Source organism: Hipposideros armiger, unplaced genomic scaffold, assembly GCF_001890085.2.
Source record: "Hipposideros armiger isolate ML-2016 unplaced genomic scaffold, ASM189008v1 scaffold_40, whole genome shotgun sequence".
In the NCBI taxonomy this organism is placed as follows: domain Eukaryota; kingdom Metazoa; phylum Chordata; class Mammalia; order Chiroptera; family Hipposideridae; genus Hipposideros; species Hipposideros armiger.
Window position 1 is genome coordinate 4,078,534 of NW_017731390.1, and position 22,891 is coordinate 4,101,424.

Consider the following 22,891-nt stretch of genomic DNA (forward strand, 5'->3'; position numbering starts at 1 on the left):
AACCTGAGTTTCTAACACGTTCCAGGTGATGGTACTAGTCTTGGGACCATATTTTGAGAGCCACTGCTCTAAGATTTTCGCTTCTTGCACTCTCACTGCTTCTCGTCTGCCTAAAGGAGGTGACGAAGGAAACGTCAATATAAAAATGTGGAAGAAAAAATAAAATCTTGGAAAAAAATTGTTTTTTGAAACACCGGAATTGGGGCCTTCAAAAGGCAGGAAGGGGGCACCCGGATTTGAACCGGGGACCTCTTGATCTGCAGTCAAATGCTCTACCACTGAGCTATACCCCCATCTGTCGGTTGCTGCAGTGCAGGTAGTCTCTTAGCCTTGCTTTTGCGCAGGCGCCGTAAGGCATTCACGAAGAGAAGTGGTTTACGATAGAGAAAAATAATATAAATCTCAAGCGATTACAGGGTTTGTTTGTCTGAATGCAGGGTTTGTTTCCTGAAGCTCTGAGCTAAGGGTTTCTACTGATAGTGTAAGAAAAATGCAATGTGGGAAGGGAGGCCCTCGAGATCTTTCAAGATCCCTCACTTCCGGGCGTTCCTTTGGGCCGGGGTCACCTTCTCCTGCCCTTACTGCTACTTAGCGTCCCTCTCTCCCTCCCACATGGTCACGCGGGCTTCTCTGGGTCTTCCTTCCCCAGCTCAAGCCCCTCCCTGAGAAACTCAGCCTCCCTCCCTGATAACAGCCGTCGGGTCACTGGCCAGGCGGACCTGCTAGTGCGTCCGCCTCCGCCCTACCATTAGGGGAGTGGGCCGTCTGTACGGTCCACAGGTGTCAACCTAGAGGTCCTCACCCTCATTCGTACTGCGTTCCACCCTTAAACACACACACGAACTGAGCGCTTGAGTTGGCAGGGCCCGGGTCTCCATCCTCACCGTCCGCAAAAGAGGTTGGCAGTGCCCGAAGCCGCACCCCGTCACCTAAAAATGAACCTTGGGAAGTGAATTGCAGGACTAAAAAATATTCAACTGGATTAGAACACAGAGGGGGCACCCGGATTTGAACCGGGGACCTCTTGATCTGCAGTCAAATGCTCTACCACTGAGCTATACCCCCTTCCTCCCACAGCTTGCTCGTTAGGATCAATTTCTGTGGAATAAGGAAGCAGTATTTTTATTGTGTTTAGGGTTGTACTAGGATAACCTAATGAGAAAACGAAAACACAGAATCCAAGCAGAGATGACTAGAATTCCTGAGTTCTTCCTCCACAATCACGCCTCAGGAAAACCACAGGGTTAAAGAATACTGGGCCCTCTATATCTGTGTCCAGTCCCTCGCCTGCCTAACTTGGGAAGTAGAGAGAGCCACTAACCCCAAGACCATCCCATGTCTTCTGGGGTAATAACACCGGCCCCTGTATACAGGGAAGCCTGGGTTTCTATCCTGTCTCCAGCTCTACGTAGATAGGACTCCTGGACTTTTCCAACTCCTAAGGGACCCTGTTCAAGCAGGCAGAAATAAGACGTGAGTACTTTTGAACGGCATTTATTATACCTTTATAAAAATCCTAATACAGTGTGAAAACAAATCATTACAAAAAGACAGACAAGATAAGCAGACCGTGTTCGAGGAACCTGGGACATTTGGCAGAAGTGGGATTCACATTGGAAGGACACTGGAAGTGAAGGATATAGGATGAGGTGGCTTAAAGCTCAAAAGCTGTGGTCAGAGCCAGCATCTCAGAGGGAATGGGACGGCAAGGGAGGAGTGGAACTGCTTTCAGTGCCAAGGACTGTCCCTGTCTGGGATGTCCTGTCCCACTCCCTCTCCCCTCCCAGATTTTGGGTCTGCCCTCCTTCCTCTGAGCCCACCCCCTTCATCTTTGTAGAGTCTTCTTTGCCCAAAGATGGCTGATGAGCCAAAAAGCTGGGGTTGGGGTGAAGGGGTGGGGTTCTAGGAAGTAAAGGGGTCTCTTACTCAGCTCCCTCCGTTTTTCCTACAGAGAGGTTGAGAGCTGAGGGGAGGAGGCTCCACTTCTTAATCCCCTACACATCTAAGAGCTTCCCTGGTGTCTCCAAGAAGGACGCCTGCTTCCATGGAGTGAGGGGCAGCTTTTCCTGCTGTCCTGTCTGCAGCAATTCAGGGTGTGCAGTCTAGCTGCTCTGTCGGAGGTTGGGTGGACAGCGGCAATGTCACTGTCCATCGCTGCCCCTGCTCCCATCAAAGAATCACAGAAAATTAATAAATAATCACTTGGGTTTTCCATCCACATAGTCCATACAAAACCCCAAAGTTTCTGGTTGGCCTCAGGCCTGGACATCAGTTGGCAGTGGTCTGAGATTGCATCCATTGGAGCCCAGCAGGCAGTCTGCAGGAAGGGAGGAAGAGGGCAAGGATTAGCATATCCCATGAGAATGATGCCCTTCAAGACCCAGCCCCTACCCAAAGCCAACTGAGGGGATGACCAAAGTTACATCCAATCTTTCAATCAACAAATATAAACAAACTGAGTACCTACTATGCTTCAGATACTGCGCTAGGGGCTGTAGTTACTGGTAAAAAAACCAGACATGCACCCTGGGGCTTACATCTCCAGAGGTGCAGAGGAGATGGCTATTAAACAAATAATTTCATAACTATATACTGTGATAAAGGTTAGGAAGGCAATGTACAGAGGCCTCTGGATGTCTGGGAGTCAGTGGGGCAAGGGGGACATCTCTAAAGAAGGGGCCTGGAGACCCATCTTAGCAATATCTCTGCAAAACTCCAATGCTCCCTTCCTACCCACTCCATCGCTGGAGGGTGACATCAAAGGCCTGGGAAGAGACTCCATAAGCAAGTTCCCCCATTAGACTGTGAGCAATGCCACAGCAAGGGGCAGGAGACGGGTGTTCTTGGTCATGTCTGTATCACCTGGTACAGTGCATGGCACATGCGGAGTACTTAGGAAATCTAGTTGAATTGAACTGTCTGTGGGTTGGGGGAGAGGGGTCCTCCTGACCCAGGGGGTGGCAAGACACTGCCAAAAAGGTGTGGTTCCTTGGGCTGACCTGCCTAAAGTCTCCCCTTCTTCAACCAGCGATCCAGGTCCTCAGCTTGCTACGATTCCGCTTGAGAGGGAAGAGAAAAGGGAATTCTCCAAACCTGATGCAAGACCCTTCCTGTATGACCGTGACCTAGCTCCTTCACCTTCTTCAGGTGTTTACTTAGCAGCTACTTTCTCAGCGGTTGTTCCCTGGATAGCTTATCTAAAATTGTAACATCCCCTGCACATACTTCCAGTCTCCTTCCCTACTTGACTTTTCGTCTGAGCACTTAGCACTTTTTAACTTACCATATATTTTTCTATTTTTAGTGTTTGTTGTCTGTTTTCTCCCACTGGAAAATAAGCTCTATGAGGGCAGGTATTTTTGTCTGTTTTGTTCACTGTTGTTTCTCTAGTGCCTAGAACAGTGCCTGGGACAGTAGGTACTTAATAAATGCTGAATGAACCATATCATTTACTCTCTACAGAAACTCTGGGAGGGAATAGGTATAATCACCCTCCTCTTTACAGGTCAGAAAATTCAAGGTCAACAAGAGTCAGTGATTTCTGCCTGGAAGGCTTGTTCTTGGTCTTCCCATGGCTGTCTCCAATTCATTCAGGTCTCAGCTCAAAAGTTACCTCCTAATAGAGGCTGTCCCTGACCACCAGAACTAAACCAGACCCATCCCCACCTGTCTATCACTGTTATCCAATTTCACTTTCTTCATCGCATTTATCAGTACCTAAAATGTTTGTGTTTAGGTAGATTGTCACCTCTCTCCCCACTAGAACAGGCCTCTTAAGAGCAGGGACTTTCTCTCTCACTGCTGACCCACAGCATCTCAACTGTGAGTATGTGCTCAACTGACTTGGCTAACTGTGAACCAGATTCTGACAGGAGAGACAGGAGAAGATTCTGATGGTCAGTCATTCATTGGTTTGGCCAGGCCCTGGAGGTCCAAGGGGGGAGCAGTCACTAACCCTTCCCCCGTGAGGGCACAGCAGCCCTGTATATGCCACGGGTGGTCTTTGATGGCGCTAAGGGTGAGGAATTGAGAGATCTCCACAGTGGTCATGGAGTCCTTCATGTCCTGCTTGTTGGCAAAGATCAGGACGGAAGCATCTCGCAGAGCCTGTGGACAGAGAAACCCAACCCCAGTCAGCCTGTCAGGACCCAGCTTCCCTTCCCAGTGCCCCAAGTGCCACCTGGCTCCCCCTGCTGTCCCTGCAAGAGGGTCCCATGCCCAGGTGGGGTGGGGATGGGAGTCCTCCCCCAACACTAGCAACCCCAGCAAATGACACCAACAGCTTGTGGAATGCCTCCTAACTGGCTTATATAACCCTTACAATAGGAATTTGATAATCCTCCCCAATTTATACTTGGGGAAACTGAGGATTCGAGAGGCAAAGTGATTTGTCTGGGGTCCCGCAGAGAGTGTGAAGTGGGATCAGGACCCGAACCAGCAATTCTGGCTTCTGTTATCAACTGTACTGAGAGCACTATTGTTCTTCATCTGGGACAAACTAGCCCTGCCCAAGCTGATGAGCTAGAGGCTCCGAGAGAGCGGGGCCTCAGGAATGAAGCTCAGAGAGGCTAAGCAGGTATGCTGAGGTCACACAGCTAGTATACTGGGCTCTCTCCCATCTGCAGGGGGCTTACCTCATGGGCCAGCATCTTATACAGCTCCTCCCGAGTGGTCAGTAGTCGATCTCGGTCCGTGCTGTCAATCACAAGGATGATGAACTGGCCAACAGAGGGAACTGTGAGTGGTGAAGGTGCCTCCTGTACAACTGTGCTTCCCCACTGGCCTCTGCACTACCCTGAAGCGAGCCCCACAGAAAACAAACTGTCCCGTCTCAAGATCTCACTGCCCTAGTCCTATTTTAATTCCTTTTTCCATCCAGACACAGGGAGCACACAACACAACCTCTGATCGCGAGCCACTTCATTTAGGCCTCACTACAGCCCTGTGGAACTGGAACTATAGCTTACCCTTGAACAAATCAGGGCTTCGGGGTACCAACCCCTGCACAATTGAAAATCCACGTATAACTTTTGACTCCCCAAAAATTTCAGTCTTGTCTTGGTATCCATGGGGCATTGATTCCAGGACCCCAAGGTTACCCAAATCCACGGATGCTCAAGTCCCTTCTATAAAATGGCATAGAACAATGCATACAGCCAGACCTCCACATTCACAGACTCCCAAATGTGGATCAAAAAAACTGTTTTCGATCCCCAGGTGGTTGAATCATGGATGCAAAACCCAGGGATACAGAGGGCTGACTGCATATGTATTGAAAAAAATCCACATATGAGTGGATCCATGCAGTTAAAACCCGTGTTGTTCAAGGGTCGGCTGTATTATTATCCCCATTTACAAACGAGGAGGTTGAGGTTCAGCAAGATGACACATCTTTCCCTCAGCCACATGGCTGGTGAGTGGCAGTGCTGAAATTTGAACTCGGCTCTGTCTCATTCCAGGAAGGAAACTACTGAATTCTCCTGCTGCCAGGGTGAGAAAGGAAGGAGACAAAGGTTCTGCCCCATTCAGTGCATCAAACAGAAAGCTGCCAGCAAGCAGACAAAGCTGCTAGGATATTTCAAAAATGTTAACAGGCACTGTGCTGCGTTAAGTATTTGACACACATGCATTAGCTATTTTTTTTATTATTTAATTTTCACAACAACTCAAGGAAGTCATTATTATGATCTCCATCTCACAAGTGGGAAAACCAAGGCTCAGAGAGGTTAAGGCTGGCTGATATCACACAGCCCCTCCAGGCCCAGTGCCCCCCTCACCTCAGTGTTGGAATAGTACGTGTTCCAGGTGGAGCGCAGCGCCTCCTGTCCGCCTATGTCCCACATGAGGAAGTGGGTCTTTCGCAGAACGATCTCCTCCACATTGCTACCGATGGTGGGACATGTATGGACCACCTCATTCATCAAGCTGGGGAGGTAGGAGAGGGTACCAAGAACTCAGCCCAGCCCACTCCCAGCTCTGGCCTCCCACCACTCTGCTCCCAAGTCAGGCTCTATCGAATTCAGAACAACTCAGCCCAGGGTAACCGAGCCTCTGCTGGGCATAAGGGTACACAGGCAGGAGTGAGACCAAGTCTTGTCCTTGCTCGGACCCCAGAGAGAGGAAACTTAATAGAGCAGTCTGCCCAAACTTTAATATGCAGTTGAATCACCGCGGAGTTTTGTTAAAATGCAGATTCTGATACAGTGGGCCTGGGCTGGAGCTCAGCCTTTTGCCCTTCTAACAGACTTCCAGCTGAGGCCAGTGCTGCTGGTCTGTGGACCACACTTTGAAAAGCAAGGAGTTAGAGAAACAAGACATGAGGGAGGGCCATCAGAAAGGTGCTGTTTATAGTGACATACCGTGTTTCCCTGAAAATAAGACCAGGTCTTATATTAATTTTTGCTCCAACAATCTACATTTATTCTTTTATTCATGTACAAAAATCTACATTTATTCAAACAGTCATGTCTGGCTGACGATCTTAACTGGGGCTTATTTAGGGGTAGGGCTTATATTACGAGCATCCTGAAAAATCACGCTAGGGCTTATTTTCCAGTTAGGTCTTATTTTCGGGGAAACAGTAAAAAAAAAAACACACTTTTACATATAAGGAATGCCTCTGGAAGATGTGGGAAGTAAAACCAGGAGTTAGGGGTGAGAGAGTGAGTAACTGACTTTTCACTGCATGCTCTTGTACTGTTTGGATTTCTCTTTTCTTCTCATTTTTAAAAACCATTTACATATATCACTTTTTCAGGGGAAAATTTGTCCTAAGTAAATGCCCAGAGTCTCCAGAACCCGAGAGATGCCATCCAGACAGTGAATTTCGGGGGAAGCTCTGATGGGTACTCAGCACAAGTGCCAGAATCTGCCAGACCAGGAGCTCCAGGGCCCAGCTGGACCCAAAGCTGGTGCTCCCCTTTAGGTTTTCAGAAGGGAGAGAAAGTTAAGACGCAAAGGTGGGGTGCAGGGGTTAGAAAAGGGGGACCTGCCGCTAGGGGGAGGGAAGAGCAGAAAGGTGGGAAGAACCTGCCTGCTCACAAGGCAGGTTTAGACAACGTCAAGCCTGCAGCCGGGTTTGGCAGGGCCGGGGGTTGCCCATACCAAGCAGGATATGAATGCCAGGCCGAGGGGCCACTGAACTAAGGGGCCACTATACCAGGAAGGTCCCACCAGCGTTTTCCACATCACTCCTCCTGGCTACAGGAAGGCCCAAATCCCCTCCCCCTTTCACCCCGGAGTCACTTACAACTGGTAAAGAATGGTGGTCTTTCCTGCATTGTCCAGTCCCACGATGATAACCTTGTGCTCTGGAGGCATCCGGGGTAAGGGCAGAGTCAGAGCCAAACGCGATGACCAAGGTACTGGGTGACCCACCAGGCCTCCCAGGAAAGAGACAAGTGTTTCCAGCAGGCTAAGGGACCTTCCCCACGGTACCACTTCTGATCCCCCGCCTCCAGCCCCACACCCAATAAAAGACAGGTTTTTCTCCCACCGGGCCCGGGACACCTGCCCCACTCCCGGACAGTGGGAATGGGAGCTGAGCCCCACCTCGCTCGCTCTACATTTCCAGAAAAGTGGTTGTCCGAAGGGTCCGGGGAGCTCTGAGCTCGCCAAAAGAGAAGGAGTCAGGGGAGAGAGCCAACCCGAAATCACAATCGCAGGAAATCCCCCGCGGCGTTGACCCGGAGGAAGGAGGCTCGCCGAGCCCTGCGCCCTCGGGGCGCACCGAAGCCCGCGACCCGCTACGAGCAGGCGGGGAGGGGGCAGGGGAGACTGCGCAGCCCGCGAGGAGCGCCCACCCCTGACTCTCCGAGCCCGAGGTCCCCCAGCGCATCCACCCCGGCGACCCCAAGTCCGGGGAGCCCCCAGGTGGGAGCCGGATCAAAGCGGTCGCTTGGATATACTGTGCGTCCCGTACCCTGTTTCCCGAAGACGTCCATCAATTTGGCGATCAGTTGTCCCATGGCGTATCCCGGGCCAGGCAGGGGCAGGACTCGATGGCCTTCGGGGGCTAGGGTCGAGCCCGGATGCTTGGAGCCCCGCCCCCCCCGGGGAGGGCCAAGCGAGCTCTGCCTATTAAGTCACCGAAGCCCCACAAGTCTTCTGCAGGGCCTGGGAATCCCCTGGGACGCTGGCCCCTCGCAGGCGCTATAGACGTCACGGTGAAAACAAACTATCTGCCCAGAACTCTGGAGGTACAAGGAAAATGGGGATCAGACTCCACATCCTCCCACTTGCCCTGAGAAAACTCCCGAGTTTTCTGGGTGGACTGCTCGCTCTCCCACTGCAAATCAAGGAGACTCAGCACAGTGACCCGCGACTGGATCCCAGCTTTCCCTTCTCCATGTGCCATGTCTGGGGCATGAGACTGAAGCAAAGCCCTTGGCCAGCCACCTTCTGCACCTACCAGCTGTGTGGGGCAGACAGGGCTCAGATCCTCTCGCTTTCTCTGAGCTGGGAGAATATTCCAACTCTCAACAGATCTCTAGGTGTTCACTAGTGAGGGTCTTGTAGGCCCCAAAGGGAGTTCCCCTGGAGAAGGGCAGGGTCTCCCTCCTTTTCCAGGCACCTTGGTGATGGGCAACTCTAGGAATTAATTGGTGCTACTTCTATGACTCACTGACAAACCCACTGCTCAGGCACAGCTCCCTGGTTCCCAAGGGTAGGCATCTGAAGACAGGGATGGAGGAAAAAGAGATCTCAGCCAGAGACCCTACAGAGGGTTCCCAGATACTAAGACCCAGCAGAGGAGAACCTGGGCCAAGAGACAGCCAGTCTGGAAGAGGAAGGGAGAGCCATTTGGTTTTGTGAATTTCTTTTTTGCTTAAACTGGGAAAAACCAGAAAACAAAAAAGAGAAGTGGGGAAGGCAAACCAACCCCAAGCTGCGGGGGTGGTTAGGAGATGCCAGTCATCACACAGGAGAATCAGCTCCTTTCACTCCACTGTCGCTGCCCTCCTACAGCCCATTAGTGTGCTCTCTTCACGAAGGGAACAGCCCTCTCTAACTGGCCGTCCTGCCTCTGCCTCCCCCTTAGCAGGACATCCTCCTAACAGCCCTATTAACCTTCCTAAAGCACAGCTCAGAGTCTATTCCTCCACAGCTCATAAACCTTCAATGGTTCCCTACTGCCCACTGGATTCAGATCAGTCTCACCTGACATTCAACAGCCTCCATGAACAGCCCCCATCTGCCTTTGCAGCTTATCTCCCATGTTTGCATCCACTGGTCCTTGCTCACCACCCGTGCACAGTTCTTTCCAACGGTGCTTTTGCTTCTGCGTTTCCTCCACTTGAATGCCTTTCCCTTTCTCAGAAAGAGGGATTCTTGAGACCCTTTAACTGCCTGCCATAAAAGCCCTGGCCTGGCTCTCCAGCCATGTGGGATTCTCTCCACAGAGATTGCAGATGGGCATGTCTGTTTCATCCAATCGCCTATGAGTTCTAGAGGGCAGGGTTCATGTCTTGCTCACCTGTGTACTCCCCCTCACTCCCTACCTGGTCCAGTACCTGGCACACAGTAGGAATGTGTTGCTATTGAACTGAAGTACAGTGAGTTAAGCTACAGCCTGAGAAATGGTGTTTGGAGTATTAAAAGAAGAAGTATGAGCACAAGTTAAAGAGGACTGAGGAAGGCTGGGAAGTTTGTGAAGACAAGAGAGAAAACAGTTTACTAAATACAGAATTTTCGTCCCACCCAGCTTGGTACCCAGAGTTAGAAGGAAGGAGAGTTGGCTTGCAGAGCCCATCCGGCTAATTCCATTTCAGCCCTAGGAAAGAAAGAGCTGGAGCTGCAGCTGGGTGCAGTAGGGTGAGGGCACAGGGGGGTGTTGGGGGAAGCAGCAATGTGTTAAGCATTTTCACCATCTGTTTCCCGGTGGGGACAACAGTGTACCCTACCCCCTCTACCACCACCACCAATTGCAGAATTGAAAGTAACATTCTGCTAGCTGGAGCATATTCAGTAAACAGACAAGAGCTGCCTTCACTGTGAGGCCCAGAGCCTGGATCTTAGGGGCAGTTCATTCATTTATTCATTCATTTGACAAATAGGAATCAGGAGTTAGGAAACATGCCAAGTAGACAAAACAGACCCAGTCTGGGACTATGGGGCTTACCATCTAGTAGAGAGCTTACTGTCTAGTGGGGAGACAAACACACATACCAAAAAAAGCAAAACAAAACAAAACAAAAAAACCCTGAGAGACAGTAGGTGGGAAGGCCTGATTTAGCTAGCAAGGTAAGGAGATGAGGGGTTTCCAGGTAGGGGTGTCTCCAGCGCCTCAGCTCCTGAGCCCCTGAGGCAGCTGTGGTAGTAGCACCAGCCTCTCTGGGCCTAGTCCCAGCCGACTTCATGGTTGTGACATCTTCACATGTTGACAACCACCAACGTGCTAACTATGTAGATTGAGGGTTTGTGGTTACCAAGAGACAAGAATCTCTCTCTCCTCATCTATATGTATCTCCAAGCCACCCAGAAATGCCCCTGCCTGCAAGTTCTGGGCAAGTACAATTTCAGGCAGTAGGCACATGGGGAGGAGACAAAAACATTCAGACACCTGTTTCCTCCTCCCCAGCCCCCCACCCCTCACAGAAGCTGCAGCAGCATCCTGGGGCAGGGGAATTAGCACTAGACTTGGGCATCACAGAACTTGAAACCCAGTGATCTTAGTTCAAGTCTTTGCTCACTGGCAGTGTAACTATGGCCAAGTTGCTTAACCTCTCTGAGCTTTATCTGTAAACTAGAGTTAATCATCCCTGCCCTTGACTCAAAATACCAGGTTCCACCCCAGATGGAGCGCTCTGGTCAGCTCCAGACCAAGCACTTAGCTGTCTTCTGCCCTTCTCCCCTTGGATGATCTCCGGTAAGCACCATAAACCCACCTTGTCCAAAGCAAGACATCCTTTCTGCCTCTAACCCGGTTTTTTCACCTGCTCCCTGTGACCCACAGGAACCCCAGGTGCCTCCCTCTCTCTCACTGGCCACCTCCAATTGCTCTCCAAAAGCTCTTGATTCTAACTGGTAGGTGTCTCTGGTGACTATCGCCTCCTTTCCCATTCCACTGCTGAAGCCTAATGCAAACCCTCTTCATTTCTCACCTGGAATATTGTAGATTTCCAGGCTAGGCCCTGCAATCTATGCTCCAAACTGCAACCAAGGCAATCATGCCATCGCTGCTTACAATCAATCCTTCAATTCCTGCACACCAGCTTCAGGACAAAGTCCAAACTCCTTAACACGACCCAAGGCCCACTGTGACCTGCTCCTGCCAACCCCTCTCTGACCACCGCCATGAGAGCACGCTTTACTAGTGAAGTCCAAGAACATGTCCTGTAAGTCACCTGCTTTCTCTGCCTCCGTCACTTCTCTGCTTCTAGTCTCTACTCAAGCCTCATGTCCTCCAGGAAGCCTCTCCTGGCTTCCCCAGGTTAAGGGAGTGACACCTCTTTCAGGTTCCCCCAGGACCCAGTGCTTCTCATATCAAAGAGCTCATTGTGCTGTCCTGAATCACCTGTGGTTCCCATTTAGACTTGTGCCTCGTACATAGTAGGTGCTCAGTGAATGTTCAATGAATGAACACGGAATGAAGGATTGATTGCATTGCAAGGCAATGTGAAGAGCGTTATGCTGGGAGGCAGAGACCAAATTCCAGTCCCAACAGTGCCTGCTATCTTTGCCATCCACTCCCCAGGGACCTTGGGCCAGTGATTTGACCTGTGGGCCTGCTCAATTCCTCTTTCCTTGGGTCTGCTAAGCCCTCATCTGGGGGACCTGGATGTCTGTTGCCCTCTGTACACAAATACGCACTTTGCACAGGAGCACTCAGGTGAAGGACCCAGGGGCTCCAGTCCTTTTGGTCCACCACCCCTGCCCCCGCCCCCCACCCAGAAACAAGAACCAGGAGTGAAAAATAGTTTGTGGGTGCTACATGAGGCATGATACAGGTGACAGCAGTAGTCAGTTCACATCCTGCCAGCTGAAGGCAAAACCGCAGTCACCTGCTGACTTTCTTCCTCACTCGTGATCTTTCTCTGAGGATGGAACTGGGTGAGTCCCTGCTTTTCTCTGCTCCTCCCCGCAAGTAGCCCTCCTCCCCACCCTCAACCCCCATGCCTGGTTAGTAGGGTCTGGGAGGATGGTAGTTGTGGGGGCATCTATGGAGAAAGCCAGAAGTTCAGCCCCTCCCTCCCCTGAGGTGTTGGGGAGCAGCTGAGACCACAGCAGAAAAACAAGCACAAGCCTTTAAGGCAGCGGTTCTCAACCTTCCTAATGCCGCGACCCCTTAATACAGTTCCTCATGTTGTGGTGACCCCCAACCATAAAATTATTTTCGTTGCTACTCTATAACTGTAATTTTGCTGTTATGAATCGTAATGTAAATATCTTGTTTTCCGATGGTCTTAGGCGACTCCTGTGAAAGGGTCGTTCGACCACCAGGTTGAGAACCACTGCTTTAAGGTATTGTGCCAGTGGGTCTGGGTCTCACCCACTGAATGATACCCCATTTCCCTGCCTCAGCTCCCCATTTTTTCTGGCTCTACTTATGGGGGAAATAGGTTAGGCGTGGGTTTTGGGGCTGAGTGGGGACTGAGACTGGCCACACAGCTCCTGTCAAGCTTGAATGTAACGCATCAGCAACACAACAAAGCTCCATCTCTCTTGAGTCAACTCTCGGGGCACAGCTTACTTCTGTACACACCCCTTCCATCCCCCCTGCACGTTGGCAGTTCCCACATGGCTAGGCTGGCAACTGTGGCGGGAACAAAGAAGCAGGCTCAGGAGGCACCTCAAAGGACAGGGTGGCGGTTTTATATGTGGCAAAATACTTCTCCTAGGAGGTTACAGACGAACAGACAGACAGATGGGGCACAGGACACCAGACAGGGAGGGGGAAAGGTTGGGCAGTGGTCTCTTCTAACCGGTAAGTGGAAGCTGCACCCCACCCCCAGGTGGGGGGTGAGACAACATTGGCACAGGAGGTGGTGAGACAGGCATGAGGTGCCCATCCCTGAGGTGGGCATCCAGGCAAGGCCCAGTCCTCGTTGGCACAATCGGCTCTCTCTGGCCCAGCTGAGATGCTGGGGAGGGGCAGGGCTGCTGGGCTATGGAGATGCTAGGCAGAGGGGCACTCCAGAGCAGAGGGGGTACGAAGGCTTCTGGGGGGAGTGGAGTGGACGTGGATCAAGGACAGGATCACAAGAGGCAAATATAGAGCAGCAGCAGCAGCCAAGCCCCCCAGGGAGATCCGTGGTCCCGAGGCAACCCCTTGGGGTGGTGATCATTTCTTGGGCACCAACCCATAGGGCCTCTCTCCTGGGGCCTCAGGGTGAGAATGAATGAGCAGTTTTTGGTTTCAAAATGAGGCGGACCAGAGCGTTCCATGGGCTCCACACCCAGGTGACACAGGGACAGGGGGCTCAGACACAGAGGGCCCCTCCTCGGATGGCAGCAGGCAAGGGATGTTGTAGGCAAAGCTCATTCCTGGAGCAGGCAAAGGCTGGGGCATGGAGGTGGTGGGGTGGGTAGCAGCGTCTTGGGTTGTCCATTCCTCAGTGTTAGGTCCTGGGCAAGCAGATGGCCCTACATCTGAGGCCTGCCAGTTTCTATCTAGACCCCTCCCCAAGGGGCTTCCACCCTGTAGCTTTCTTCTACCAGACAATGCTGTCAGAACGCTGGGGGAAGGGCTGGTCATGGTGAGGGACCCTGGATCTGGGGTTTGGGGGAAGAGAATCCCCATGGGAAAGTCTGGGGTCTCCCTCTCCAGGAAAAGCCCCCTACCGTTCCTAAATACTCCAGGTGGGAAAAAGGGTCACCCATTTAGGACCCTTAATTAGAGCCCCAAGTAGAAAGAGTTAAGGAAGTGCACCTTTTCTCTGGGAGAGAGCCCCCTTAGGTGGGGGAAAGGGGACACTGCAGAAAGGTGGGCATCCCCCATCCATCCACAGCAGGTAGATAAAAACCTACAACTGGGGCTTAAGGACTCCCAGGAACTGGGAATGCTACCACCCAAGAAACCCCAAACATTGAGCAAAGGCATCTGAAAGGAGGGAGACAGCGCCCCCTGGAGGCAAGACACATCCCCGGAGGTGAGCCCGCTGTCCCGCCCCTCCTTTGGGCTGAGCCTTTCCTCCCACTGTGTGGCCCCTGCCTCTCAGCGGATGTACACACCCCGCCCCCAGCCCTCCAGCTCGTTCTTGTTCCGCCCCAGCACTGGACCCCCGCCCTCCGTGCAGTAGCGGGCCTTATTCCGGCCGCGGTTCCGGTTGTCAGTCACCTCCTCTTCATAGTCTTCTTCCTCATCCTCCCAGGATCCCTGCCGGGCCGGTGGGGTGCTGCCCCCAGCAGGGTCTCCAAGCCCTGGCCCCTCTGAGGGATCGGTCTCCATGTCCACACACGAGTCTCCCAGCTCCGTGTAGGCAGAGTTTCGGTTGCCAGAGGCGTCAGCATCAAATGTGTCTTGGCGGGACAGTGCCCGCACGGTGCCCACCCGGCCTGGTGGGTGGCTGCTGGGATAAAGGCCTGGCGGCTGGCCCAGCTCCCCGGGGTATTCGTGCACACTGGCGTGCTCCCCGGTGGCCCGTTCCAGCGACTGGTCCCCAGAAGCAAGGTAGGGTCCCTGGTTAGCAGACAGATGGCACACACCATGCAGATCAAGCAGGGGTGAGAGAAACACAACAAAGCAAGGCAGATTAGTAACCGAACCAAGACACCAGCCCAACTGAGGGAGGAGGGGTCTGGCTCTAGGGGATGGGCAGCAGAGCCAATGGCTCTAGAGCCCAGACAGACAAACCTCAGGACATTTGCTCCTCTGTTGGGATAGGGGGGCATCCAGCTTTCCTAAGGCGTGAGGAGGCGTGAACTCTCCTGGTAACCATGGTACAGAGCCCATGAACAATTAGTCATCGCTTCAACACACGTCATTAATGCTGTCTTAGGGTAAATCATCACTAACAGCTCATTAGTATTACTACTCATTAGTGGTTGATTAAGTTAGTCGTTGCCCGTTTTCCAAACATATTAAGGGGATTTCAGCTCAAGCTCACAAACCCCAGTTCCTTCTGCATAAACCAGACCCTGACCAGAGGCTTCTAGAACCCCATACTTCCCCTCTGCCCCAGTCAGATGGGATTCTTCCCCAGCCCCCAGCAAAGACTCAAAGCAGCTGCTGGAGAAGGACGATGGGTCTCCATCTCCCACAGGCGACGATGAGGTGGCCCAATGTCCTCAGCACCAAATGCCACATAAAGGTGACCTGAAGGCCATTGCCACCACGGAGGCTGCCATGTGGGTACAAAGAGGCCTGGGTCCTAGTCCTGCCCCTGTCATTTTAAGTTGTGTAACCCTAAGCAAATGGCTCCCCTCTCTGTGGCCCCGTTTCTCTGTGGTGGTGTGATGGAGATTAGAGCAACAGTTTCCAAACTGTTCCCTGGAGGTCTGGGGGTGCGGAGGCGGGGGTGGGGGGCGGTGGTGGTGAGGAGGGCACAGAAATGCTTCATGGGTCCCCGTGGAGGCGAAGTGGAGGCCAAGCCACTAGCCCCCTCTGAGCAGAGCAAGGCTGTCTGAGCTACATGAGCTCCCTTGTAAGATTCAGTGCACAACTGGGATCTGTTGCTGAAAATATATCTGAAAAGCAACGGTTTAGAATGGGTTTCTTTCTAGCTCTAATCTAGACTCAAATACTTAATAATGTGACCTCAGAGATGGGCCCTGGGTCCATGGCAGGGCACCCACAGGAGGGCCTTTCCTGGAATCTGTTTCACTGGGAGAAGAATGGAATGTCCAACATCAATCACAGAAAATGCTACATTCTGGGTCCCCTCTGAAGGGCCTCCTGGGATTAGGGGCCTAGGGGAAGGGGCAGTCTCTCTGGGTTTAATGGCCCCTGCTCTGTGGGATTCTCGGTCTGAGGCCTCCTGCTCTGTTGGGTCTAAAATGGGTCTAGAGTCCAGCGAATGAATCTCTCAGTCTTCCTCATGTTTTCTTCCTAGCCACTTGTCTTATAAGGCCCCTAATCAGGCCTCATAGCTAGAAGCCCCCAAGGCAGCAGATGTAGTCCTATGGGACCAGGCCCAGAGAACACCAGCCAGCCCCAGTCCCATCAAAAACCACAGACACCAGAAACTGCCACTCACCACATTTTTTTACAAAATAAAGCTCTTTCCTTCCTTCCCCATGTTCCCTGTGCTCCAGTTCCGGGCCCTGGCAGGAGGGGAGATGCGTGGGGCACCTACATGGTGTGCTCCTGCTGCTGGGGCACCTCCCTGGCCTGCTGTGAGGCCTCCAGCCCGCCCCAGAAGCTGAGATTTCTCCTGAGTGAGGTGAGCACCTGTACCTGGAGGTTGGAGACAGGGGCAGGGCTGGCAGCCAGGGCTGCAGTAGCCATGGTACGGTTCAGCAGTGGATTGGGTGGAGTGCTGCTGGGCGGGTGGGTGGCCTTCCAATAGGCTTCCAAGTATTCTGCCAAGTGCTCGCAGGCATCCTCCAATTGGTTCTCGTCCAGGATGATGTCAAACATTTCCTGTGGAGGTGGGGTTAGGGGTGGGGCCGGGATGAGCCAGGCATTACCAAGGGAGTGAGGGTGTGGCCTGGGCACAGTGGGCAGAGAGTCAAGGGGTTGAAGGACAAAGTTAAAAAGAGACCTCTGGATGTCCAGGAAGAGAAGGAGAGCACTCATATATGCATTGGCAGAACTATAAGAGGTCTTGGCAGCCACATAATCCAACTGCCTCATTTTAGATTTAAGGCAGCCAAGGCTTACTCGCCGCAGAGAAGCGGTGCTTCTGGGGCTTGAAGTCAGTCTCTGACTGCCTGTCCAGCACTTTTTCCCCTAAGACCAGTCTGCACCTATGGGCCCGGCCCAGGTGTTCCTGGTCACTCTGTCTCCCACGCAGGCCAGAGGAGGCCAGAATCCAAATCTCCCACCCGCCCTCCCCTGGGTCTGAGCACTCACGGGGGGACACTGCGCCAGCTTCTCCGAGGCTGCTATTTGGACATTGAGGTGTTTGGACTGAGACTTCCCTCGAGACTTGATGAGCCTCTGAAGTACCTGGTTTGGGGAGAGAAGAGGAGCTAGAGGGACCCCGTAATGCACCAACTCAGAAAGGCAGGTCCTGGTTGGAGCCAGGATGGCGAGCCAGTGCCAGGGCCCGGCGATGTTCAGTGACTCTCAGCCCTGGCCACCTCTTTAGAAATCGCCTCAGCAGCTCTGTGAGGTGATTTCTAAAGCTCTGGATATCCTACACAACGCTCAGGTTCTCTCCCGGGGCTCATGCCAGCCTGTCCTGGGACGTTCTCCTAGCAATGGCTACGTGAAGGGCAGTGATTCTCATCCCAGCCCCTCTAACCTTTACAGGCTTCATTCTCAGGGCTAACCTCCCCTCCATGTTAACAACAGCCATGCTTTATGGGGCACTTGCTACATACTGGCATTATTTGGTGCTTTATACACGATCAATCCCGTTAGGTAACCGCTATTATTATTCTCACTCAATAACAATAATGATACTAATAGCTAAAACAAAGCCACAACCTTAACTAAGTGATCAAAGTTAACATCAGCAACGATGCAACAAACCAATATCATGTGCCCCCTGATGCAACGCACTCAGGACACATCGCTTTGCTGATATTCCAACCCAAACGGCAAAACCTAAATCTTGTCATGAAGAAAACATCAGACAAACCAACGCCAAGGAACAGTTTACAAAATACGTGATCTGTACTTTTTCAAAAATGTCAGTATCATGAAAATCCAAGAAAGGTTGAATAGCTGTTCTGGCTTAAAGAATACTAAAGAGATATAACAACTAAATGCAACACGTGATCCTACATTGAGGGGGAAACTGCCATGCAGGGCATTATTGGGACAACTGGTGAGAACTGAAGATGGACTGTAATTTAGATAACATTTCTTGAATTTGACAATTGTATGGTGGTTAAGTTAATGTCCTTGTTGTTAAGAAATACATGTTGAAGTATTTAGGGATAAAGGCATACAATATCCACAACTAACTCTCAAATGGTTATGTACATAATACATACATACATAAAGTACATGTGGCAAAATGTTCAAAATTAGTAAATGAAAAAAATGGAATTGTATACTTTAAATGGCTGAATTGAATGATATGTGAATTATCTCTCAATGAAGCTGTTAAAAAAATTTGTGAATCTGAGTGAAGGGTGTTCAAAGAATGAGAGGTCTTTCTACTATTCTTGCAACTCTTCTGCAAATTTGACATTACTTTGAACTAAAAATCTTTAAAAAAAAATAGAATAGATATAGTGCTTAGTGGGTACCAGCCACTTTGCATGGGTAATCCATTTATTTAATCCTCACAACCACCACCTGAGGATCCCTATTTTGTGGATGAGGAAACTGAAGCAAGGAGAGGTTAGGTGACTTGCCAAAGGCGCATAGTGCTGGTAAGTGGCAGCGCTGGGCATAAAGCCAGGCAGTCTGAACTCTGAGTGCCCACCCTTAACCTCAGTCAGTGCTCTTCCTTGGGGGAAACAGGCGGATCTGTTACTTTCTACTTCACAAAGTAGTTTTGCATCCATTATCTCACTTGATCCTTTCAATCACCCTGAGGAAGTACTTAGATCCTATCATCCCCTTTATGCTCATTAGAAACTTAGGACTCAGAAAGGTTAAGGTTAAGTAACGGGGTGCTCAGCTCATAAGGTGCTATCGTGGATGATAACAATCACCACCCCTTGCTGCCATCATGAAATCAGACTCCGGGCTCTTTACACCATTACATCGAATCCTCTCACCAATAACACAGGGAGGGGTTATAATCCCCATTCTATATGTGAAGAAATTGAGGCTCAAAGGCCTCCATTTCAATTAAAGTAACAGCCAAAAAACCAACAACAAAACCTAATTAATAAGCCAACCAGAGCTAGGATTTGAACCCCAAGCTGTCTTCCAACTTCAAATCCTTTACCTACACTTGCCTTCCATGTTCCTCAAACCCCCACTCCTATCTGGGAGGGGGAAAAAATGGTGCTGCAATATGACAAAGTAAATCAGCCTTCTTATCGATTTCATCTCTATCAAGGTCCAAACGAGGACAGTGCAGCAAAAAGGGCTGAAATCCAAAGACAGGAAAGACCTCCCCAACTGTCAAGTGGCCGAGTGACACTGGGACGACACGCACAGAATTCTTTCAGTTTTCAGGACCAAGGATGGGAGGTCAGCCAGAGTGGAGACAGGGGACTGGGCCTGCACGACCCTAATAAACATATTTTTATTATTCTTTATATAATATTATCGAGCTAACACATGATGAGGTACATTATATCAGACCCTTTGCTGAGTGCAAGTATTCATTTCAGGTTGAAATCTTCACGATATCTATATGATGGGAGTTTTACAGAGAAGGAAGTCAGGCTGGGGAGACTGGCCCACATTAGTAAGAGGTAGCTGGGATTTAAATAGGCAGCCTGACTCCTGAGTGCTCCTGTCCCCAGTAGGGTCCGACTCCTGCACCCACCTTGGGAGAAGTGATCTTGATGTAAACAATGATGGGGGCCAGTGAGGTCTTGGAGAGCTGGGCCGGGTGGTTGATGGTGTCGGCGTCCAGAGCAACCAACTGAAGGGTCCGGGCCAGCTCGAAGATTCGCTCAATCTCGCTCTGAACCTCAGCTGGGGGACATGGAGTCACGGGGAAGGGGGAGATGTAAGGGAGCCCCCCAGGAGGCAGTAAGTGGATAGAACGCTTCTGGAGATGCCCCTCCACCCTCTTCCCCTCCCACATCTGGCCCCAGAGAGGGCGGTTGAGGGGTGAGCTCACCCAGGCTGGAGCGTGTGTTAGAGCGCTCAATGATGATGTGTTTGCTGGGGTTGTTGAGGACTGAGCGTTTAGCCAGGGAAATGTCTGCTGTCACACGAGTGATGGAGATCCTGGGGGATGGAACAAAGGGAATCACGAGTCAGGGCGGGCTAGAATGCCCTGCCCACTCCCCAGGCTCCAGGACTGCCTCCTATCCCTTGGTCCAAGAGTCCCAAGATTATCATTCAAGCCATCCTGCCCATCCCCAGCAGCAGGGGACCATAGTGGGAGTGGGGAGCTACCTCCCAGGATCTTACCTGCCATCAAACCGATGCTTCAAGAAGTCAAATAAAGCTTTCTGCATCATGTCTGTAACCTGAAGGTGGGGGTTGGGGTTGGGGGGGGGTTGAGAAATAGAGGTGTTTAAAGCCACTCAGGAAGGGTGGGGTGCTGGGTATCTGTACCCTCACATTCCATTTTCTTATTAAATTCCTGAGCTGAATGGGCCCCTGGGAAGGGGGAGGGGGATACCTTCTGAGTCTGAGGGGACTCCAGTAGGACCTCTGATTCCAAAGGTCCTTCTAGGTATTACCTCTGGGAGGACTCTTCTGGGGGAGTTTTGGGAGGGACTGGACCTTTCTGAGTGAGTCTCCCTGTGGGTTGGGACCCTCTGGGAAATTTCTATGAAGGTCTGTTGCCCTCTGGGGAGGATACGCTGGGAACCTGGGCCCTTCCCCCAAGATCTCTCTGGCATCTGAACCTTTCTTTGGAGTCTCTCTGGAGGTCAGGGCCCCTTTGAGTCCACTGCCCTCTAAGGGCTCCTACCTCATAGCCCTTGAGCGATGGTCCTACCAGGATGATGGGCCTCATGGAAGGTACCACGTCATAGGGGGGCACATGCTCTGTCTGGAGGGGAAGCAGGGAGGGGAAACCCCAGAGTGGAGATGGCATTAGCACCTCTCCCCCAGCCTCCAGGCACCCCCATGCATCCTTTCCTCTCCCTAGTCCCAGAGCCCAGATGTGGGGATCAGGGTGGGGGTGGGGAGGGATGGCCAGGGAGAACCAGGAGGCAGATATGGGAATGGGTGTTAGAAGATCCCCCTAGCTCATCCCAGGGTGGGGGGAGGGGGGACACAGAAAGCTGTGATACTCACCGACTTCTGCTTCTGTTTGGCTGGGTCCAGAGATTGCCAAGAGGGGGGAGGGGGGGGGAAAGAAGGAAAGGCACCCAGGCAGGGGCAGAGGGCAAGGGAGGAGCCAGGACAAGAGAGGGAGGAAAAGCAGGCAGACGAGGAGAGATAACAGGGCATGCGTGTTAGTGACAGAGCTAGAGAGGTGGGGTTGGGACCCCATGCCAAACGGGAGCCAGGGACGGCCCTGGATCAGGGCTGGGAGCGGGGCTGACAATCAGTCCAGTGGACTTGGGACTATTCAGACAGACCAAGACCCCCTTTCTGGATCTTGGAAATGAGCTGGGAAGGGTGACAGCTCTTTACTTCGGTGCCCATCTCCTGCCTCCAGTATAGGCCCATTTTAAGGGTTCCCTTAACTGTCCTGTTCTACAGCCAGCAGACCCCCACATGGAGTCCTAGCCCCACCCTAGTCCCATGGGGTTTGAAAAGGACAAAGAAGGGTCACCATTCCACTCTCCCCTTCACATGCAGGGGTGGGGGGTAAACATGGAATATCCCACTGGCAGGGAGGGGAAAGGTCAGGTTTCATTCGCACCAGACCATGCTGCCAGTGGGTCAGGGAGCAGCCTTCCCAGGGAAGGGATGCTTCCATTACAAGAACCATCCCTTCCTGCGCAGTGGACCAGGGTGGAGTTATGTGTGGAGATGGATGTGCCTATCGTCCATGCCGTCCCACCCCTCCCTCCTTCTCGGCAGGAAGCCTTGATCTCCACAGAAATCATGCTGGTACCACATCTGAATCCATTCCAGCACCATCATCACTCACCCCACCTCCCCCACACCCACCAAAGAGCTGGGCCTTGACTCCCTCCCCTCTTGTAAGAACCCAGCAAGAATTACCTTCTTGAAGAAGGGGATGCGTTTGCCATGGGGTGGCGGGGTGGTGACACTGCTAACACTAGTCTTGGCAGAGCCGCAGTGCTCCCCGAGCTCTGCCTCCTCATCTTCTAACTCTAGGGGGTCTAGTTCAAATGCTAAGTTAGTCATTTCATTACCTGGACCGAAGAGTCAGAAGAGAGGGAGGGAGGCGAGGAGGGGAGGAGTGAGATGGACATGGAGACACAAATACAGAACGCAGGGATGGGATGGGGGAAAAAGAAAGAAAGAAGAAGAGGTGAATGGAACAGGGCTGGGAGAAATGAATGGGGGGCAGGGGTAGGGGAGTCAGGCAGAGAGATGGAGCTACCAAAGAAGTGGGAAAGGAGAGACATGAGAGGGTGGGCCTGCCAGGCCCAGCTTGTGGGGTAGCCTACTCTTCATGGAAAGGAGACCACTAGATGTGTTTGGAGGATTGAGGCTGGGGTACCCACTACTACGGGGAAAGGAGGGCAAAGGCAGTGGGGAGACCACCCCACCATGGCGCTCCCCCCCACTTCCTGGGGAGGAGGCAGCTCTTACCACTGGCAGGGGGCGTGGGGCGGCGGGTGCCAGTCACCACATCTCCCAGACTGGAGCTGGAGTTGTCACCTGATTTGCTGTGTGGGCAGAGAGGCAAATGGAGCCGTGAGCAAAGGGGTGGGTGTGAAGGTGGGGGAATCTCGCTCTCTCACATGCTGCCCTGCCCCCAAGATTCTCCAGCCCCACGGGTGATGCCACGGGCAGCTCTGTGCCCTCAGGGCAATGGATCCACCCTTGAGACCCAGTCCTGGGCTGGAGGGCCTCTCAGGGGTTGACAGTGCCCCGCCCCCAGCCAGACACCTGGAGCTGAGGCGGTTCTGGCGCAGCTTCTGTTCCTGCAGCAGACGCAGGCTGTCCAGTTTGACAGGGCTGGGGATGAAGCCAACCTCACAGCCCTCCTTCACCAGTCGCCCGATCCACCAGTCATTATTGTATTTCTGCAAACAACAGCAGGTGGGGTGGGAGAGACCGAGAGAGAGCGAGAGAGCGAGAGAGCGAGAGAGCGAGAGAGCGAGAGAG

The 22,891-nt window shown here is 52.2% G+C and overlaps 2 protein-coding genes and 2 non-coding genes across 12 annotated transcripts in view; all 4 read right to left on the reverse strand.

Moving 5' to 3' along the window:
• Window positions 1-221: 221 nt before the first annotated feature.
• Window positions 222-293, reverse strand: TRNAC-GCA (transfer RNA cysteine (anticodon GCA)). Its single transcript has one exon. It is a non-coding gene; the product is annotated as a tRNA-Cys (tRNA).
• Window positions 294-993: 700 nt separating this feature from the next.
• Window positions 994-1,065, reverse strand: TRNAC-GCA (transfer RNA cysteine (anticodon GCA)). Its single transcript has one exon. It is a non-coding gene; the product is annotated as a tRNA-Cys (tRNA).
• Window positions 1,066-1,495: 430 nt separating this feature from the next.
• ARL5C (ARF like GTPase 5C) lies at window positions 1,496-9,428 on the reverse strand. 3 transcript variants are annotated; one of them, XM_019638496.1, is made up of 8 exons: window positions 9,160-9,428; window positions 7,922-8,192; window positions 7,250-7,310; window positions 5,778-5,925; window positions 4,635-4,718; window positions 3,956-4,107; window positions 3,000-3,059; window positions 1,496-2,317 (listed from the first exon to the last, which is right to left on the reverse strand). In XM_019638496.1, the coding sequence occupies exons 2-7, from the start codon at window positions 7,965-7,967 to the stop codon at window positions 3,041-3,043; spliced, it is 510 nt and encodes a 169-aa protein (XP_019494041.1). In that variant the 5' UTR covers window positions 7,968-8,192; window positions 9,160-9,428; the 3' UTR covers window positions 1,496-2,317; window positions 3,000-3,040. The 3 variants fall into 3 exon arrangements, with proteins under 3 accessions (XP_019494041.1, XP_019494039.1, XP_019494040.1); XM_019638494.1 differs by lacking the exon at window positions 3,000-3,059 and having other exon boundaries at window positions 9,160-9,424; XM_019638495.1 differs by lacking the exons at window positions 3,000-3,059; window positions 9,160-9,428 and having other exon boundaries at window positions 7,922-8,225.
• A 3,363-nt stretch (window positions 9,429-12,791) lies between these two features.
• The window catches only part of CACNB1 (calcium voltage-gated channel auxiliary subunit beta 1), a 17,561-nt gene continuing 7,461 nt past the window's right edge, over window positions 12,792-22,891 (reverse strand). For 3 of the 7 annotated variants that reach the window (XM_019638808.1, XM_019638807.1, XM_019638811.1), the window contains 10 exons: window positions 22,673-22,809; window positions 22,373-22,449; window positions 21,815-21,969; window positions 20,607-20,687; window positions 20,099-20,157; window positions 19,803-19,912; window positions 19,503-19,654; window positions 16,955-17,050; window positions 16,337-16,522; window positions 12,792-14,620 (listed from right to left, as the gene is read on the reverse strand). In XM_019638808.1, coding sequence (XP_019494353.1) covers window positions 14,156-14,620; window positions 16,337-16,522; window positions 16,955-17,050; window positions 19,503-19,654; window positions 19,803-19,912; window positions 20,099-20,157; window positions 20,607-20,687; window positions 21,815-21,969; window positions 22,373-22,449; window positions 22,673-22,809 — 1,518 coding nt within the window. In that variant the 3' untranslated portion in view covers window positions 12,792-14,155. The other 4 variants (XM_019638810.1, XM_019638809.1, XM_019638812.1 and 1 more) reach the window with 3 other exon arrangements.

Coding starts and splice junctions, on each gene's coding strand:
- ARL5C (XM_019638494.1), bottom strand. CDS start 7,967: ATGGGACAACTGATCGCCAAATTGATGGACGTCTTCGGGAAACAGG. Junction 7,311..7,921: donor GGACGTCTTCGGGAAACAGG/GTACGGGACGCA, acceptor GGATGCCTCCAG/AGCACAAGGTTATCATCGTG. Junction 5,926..7,249: donor ACCACCATTCTTTACCAGTT/GTAAGTGACTCC, acceptor CTACCTCCCCAG/CTTGATGAATGAGGTGGTCC.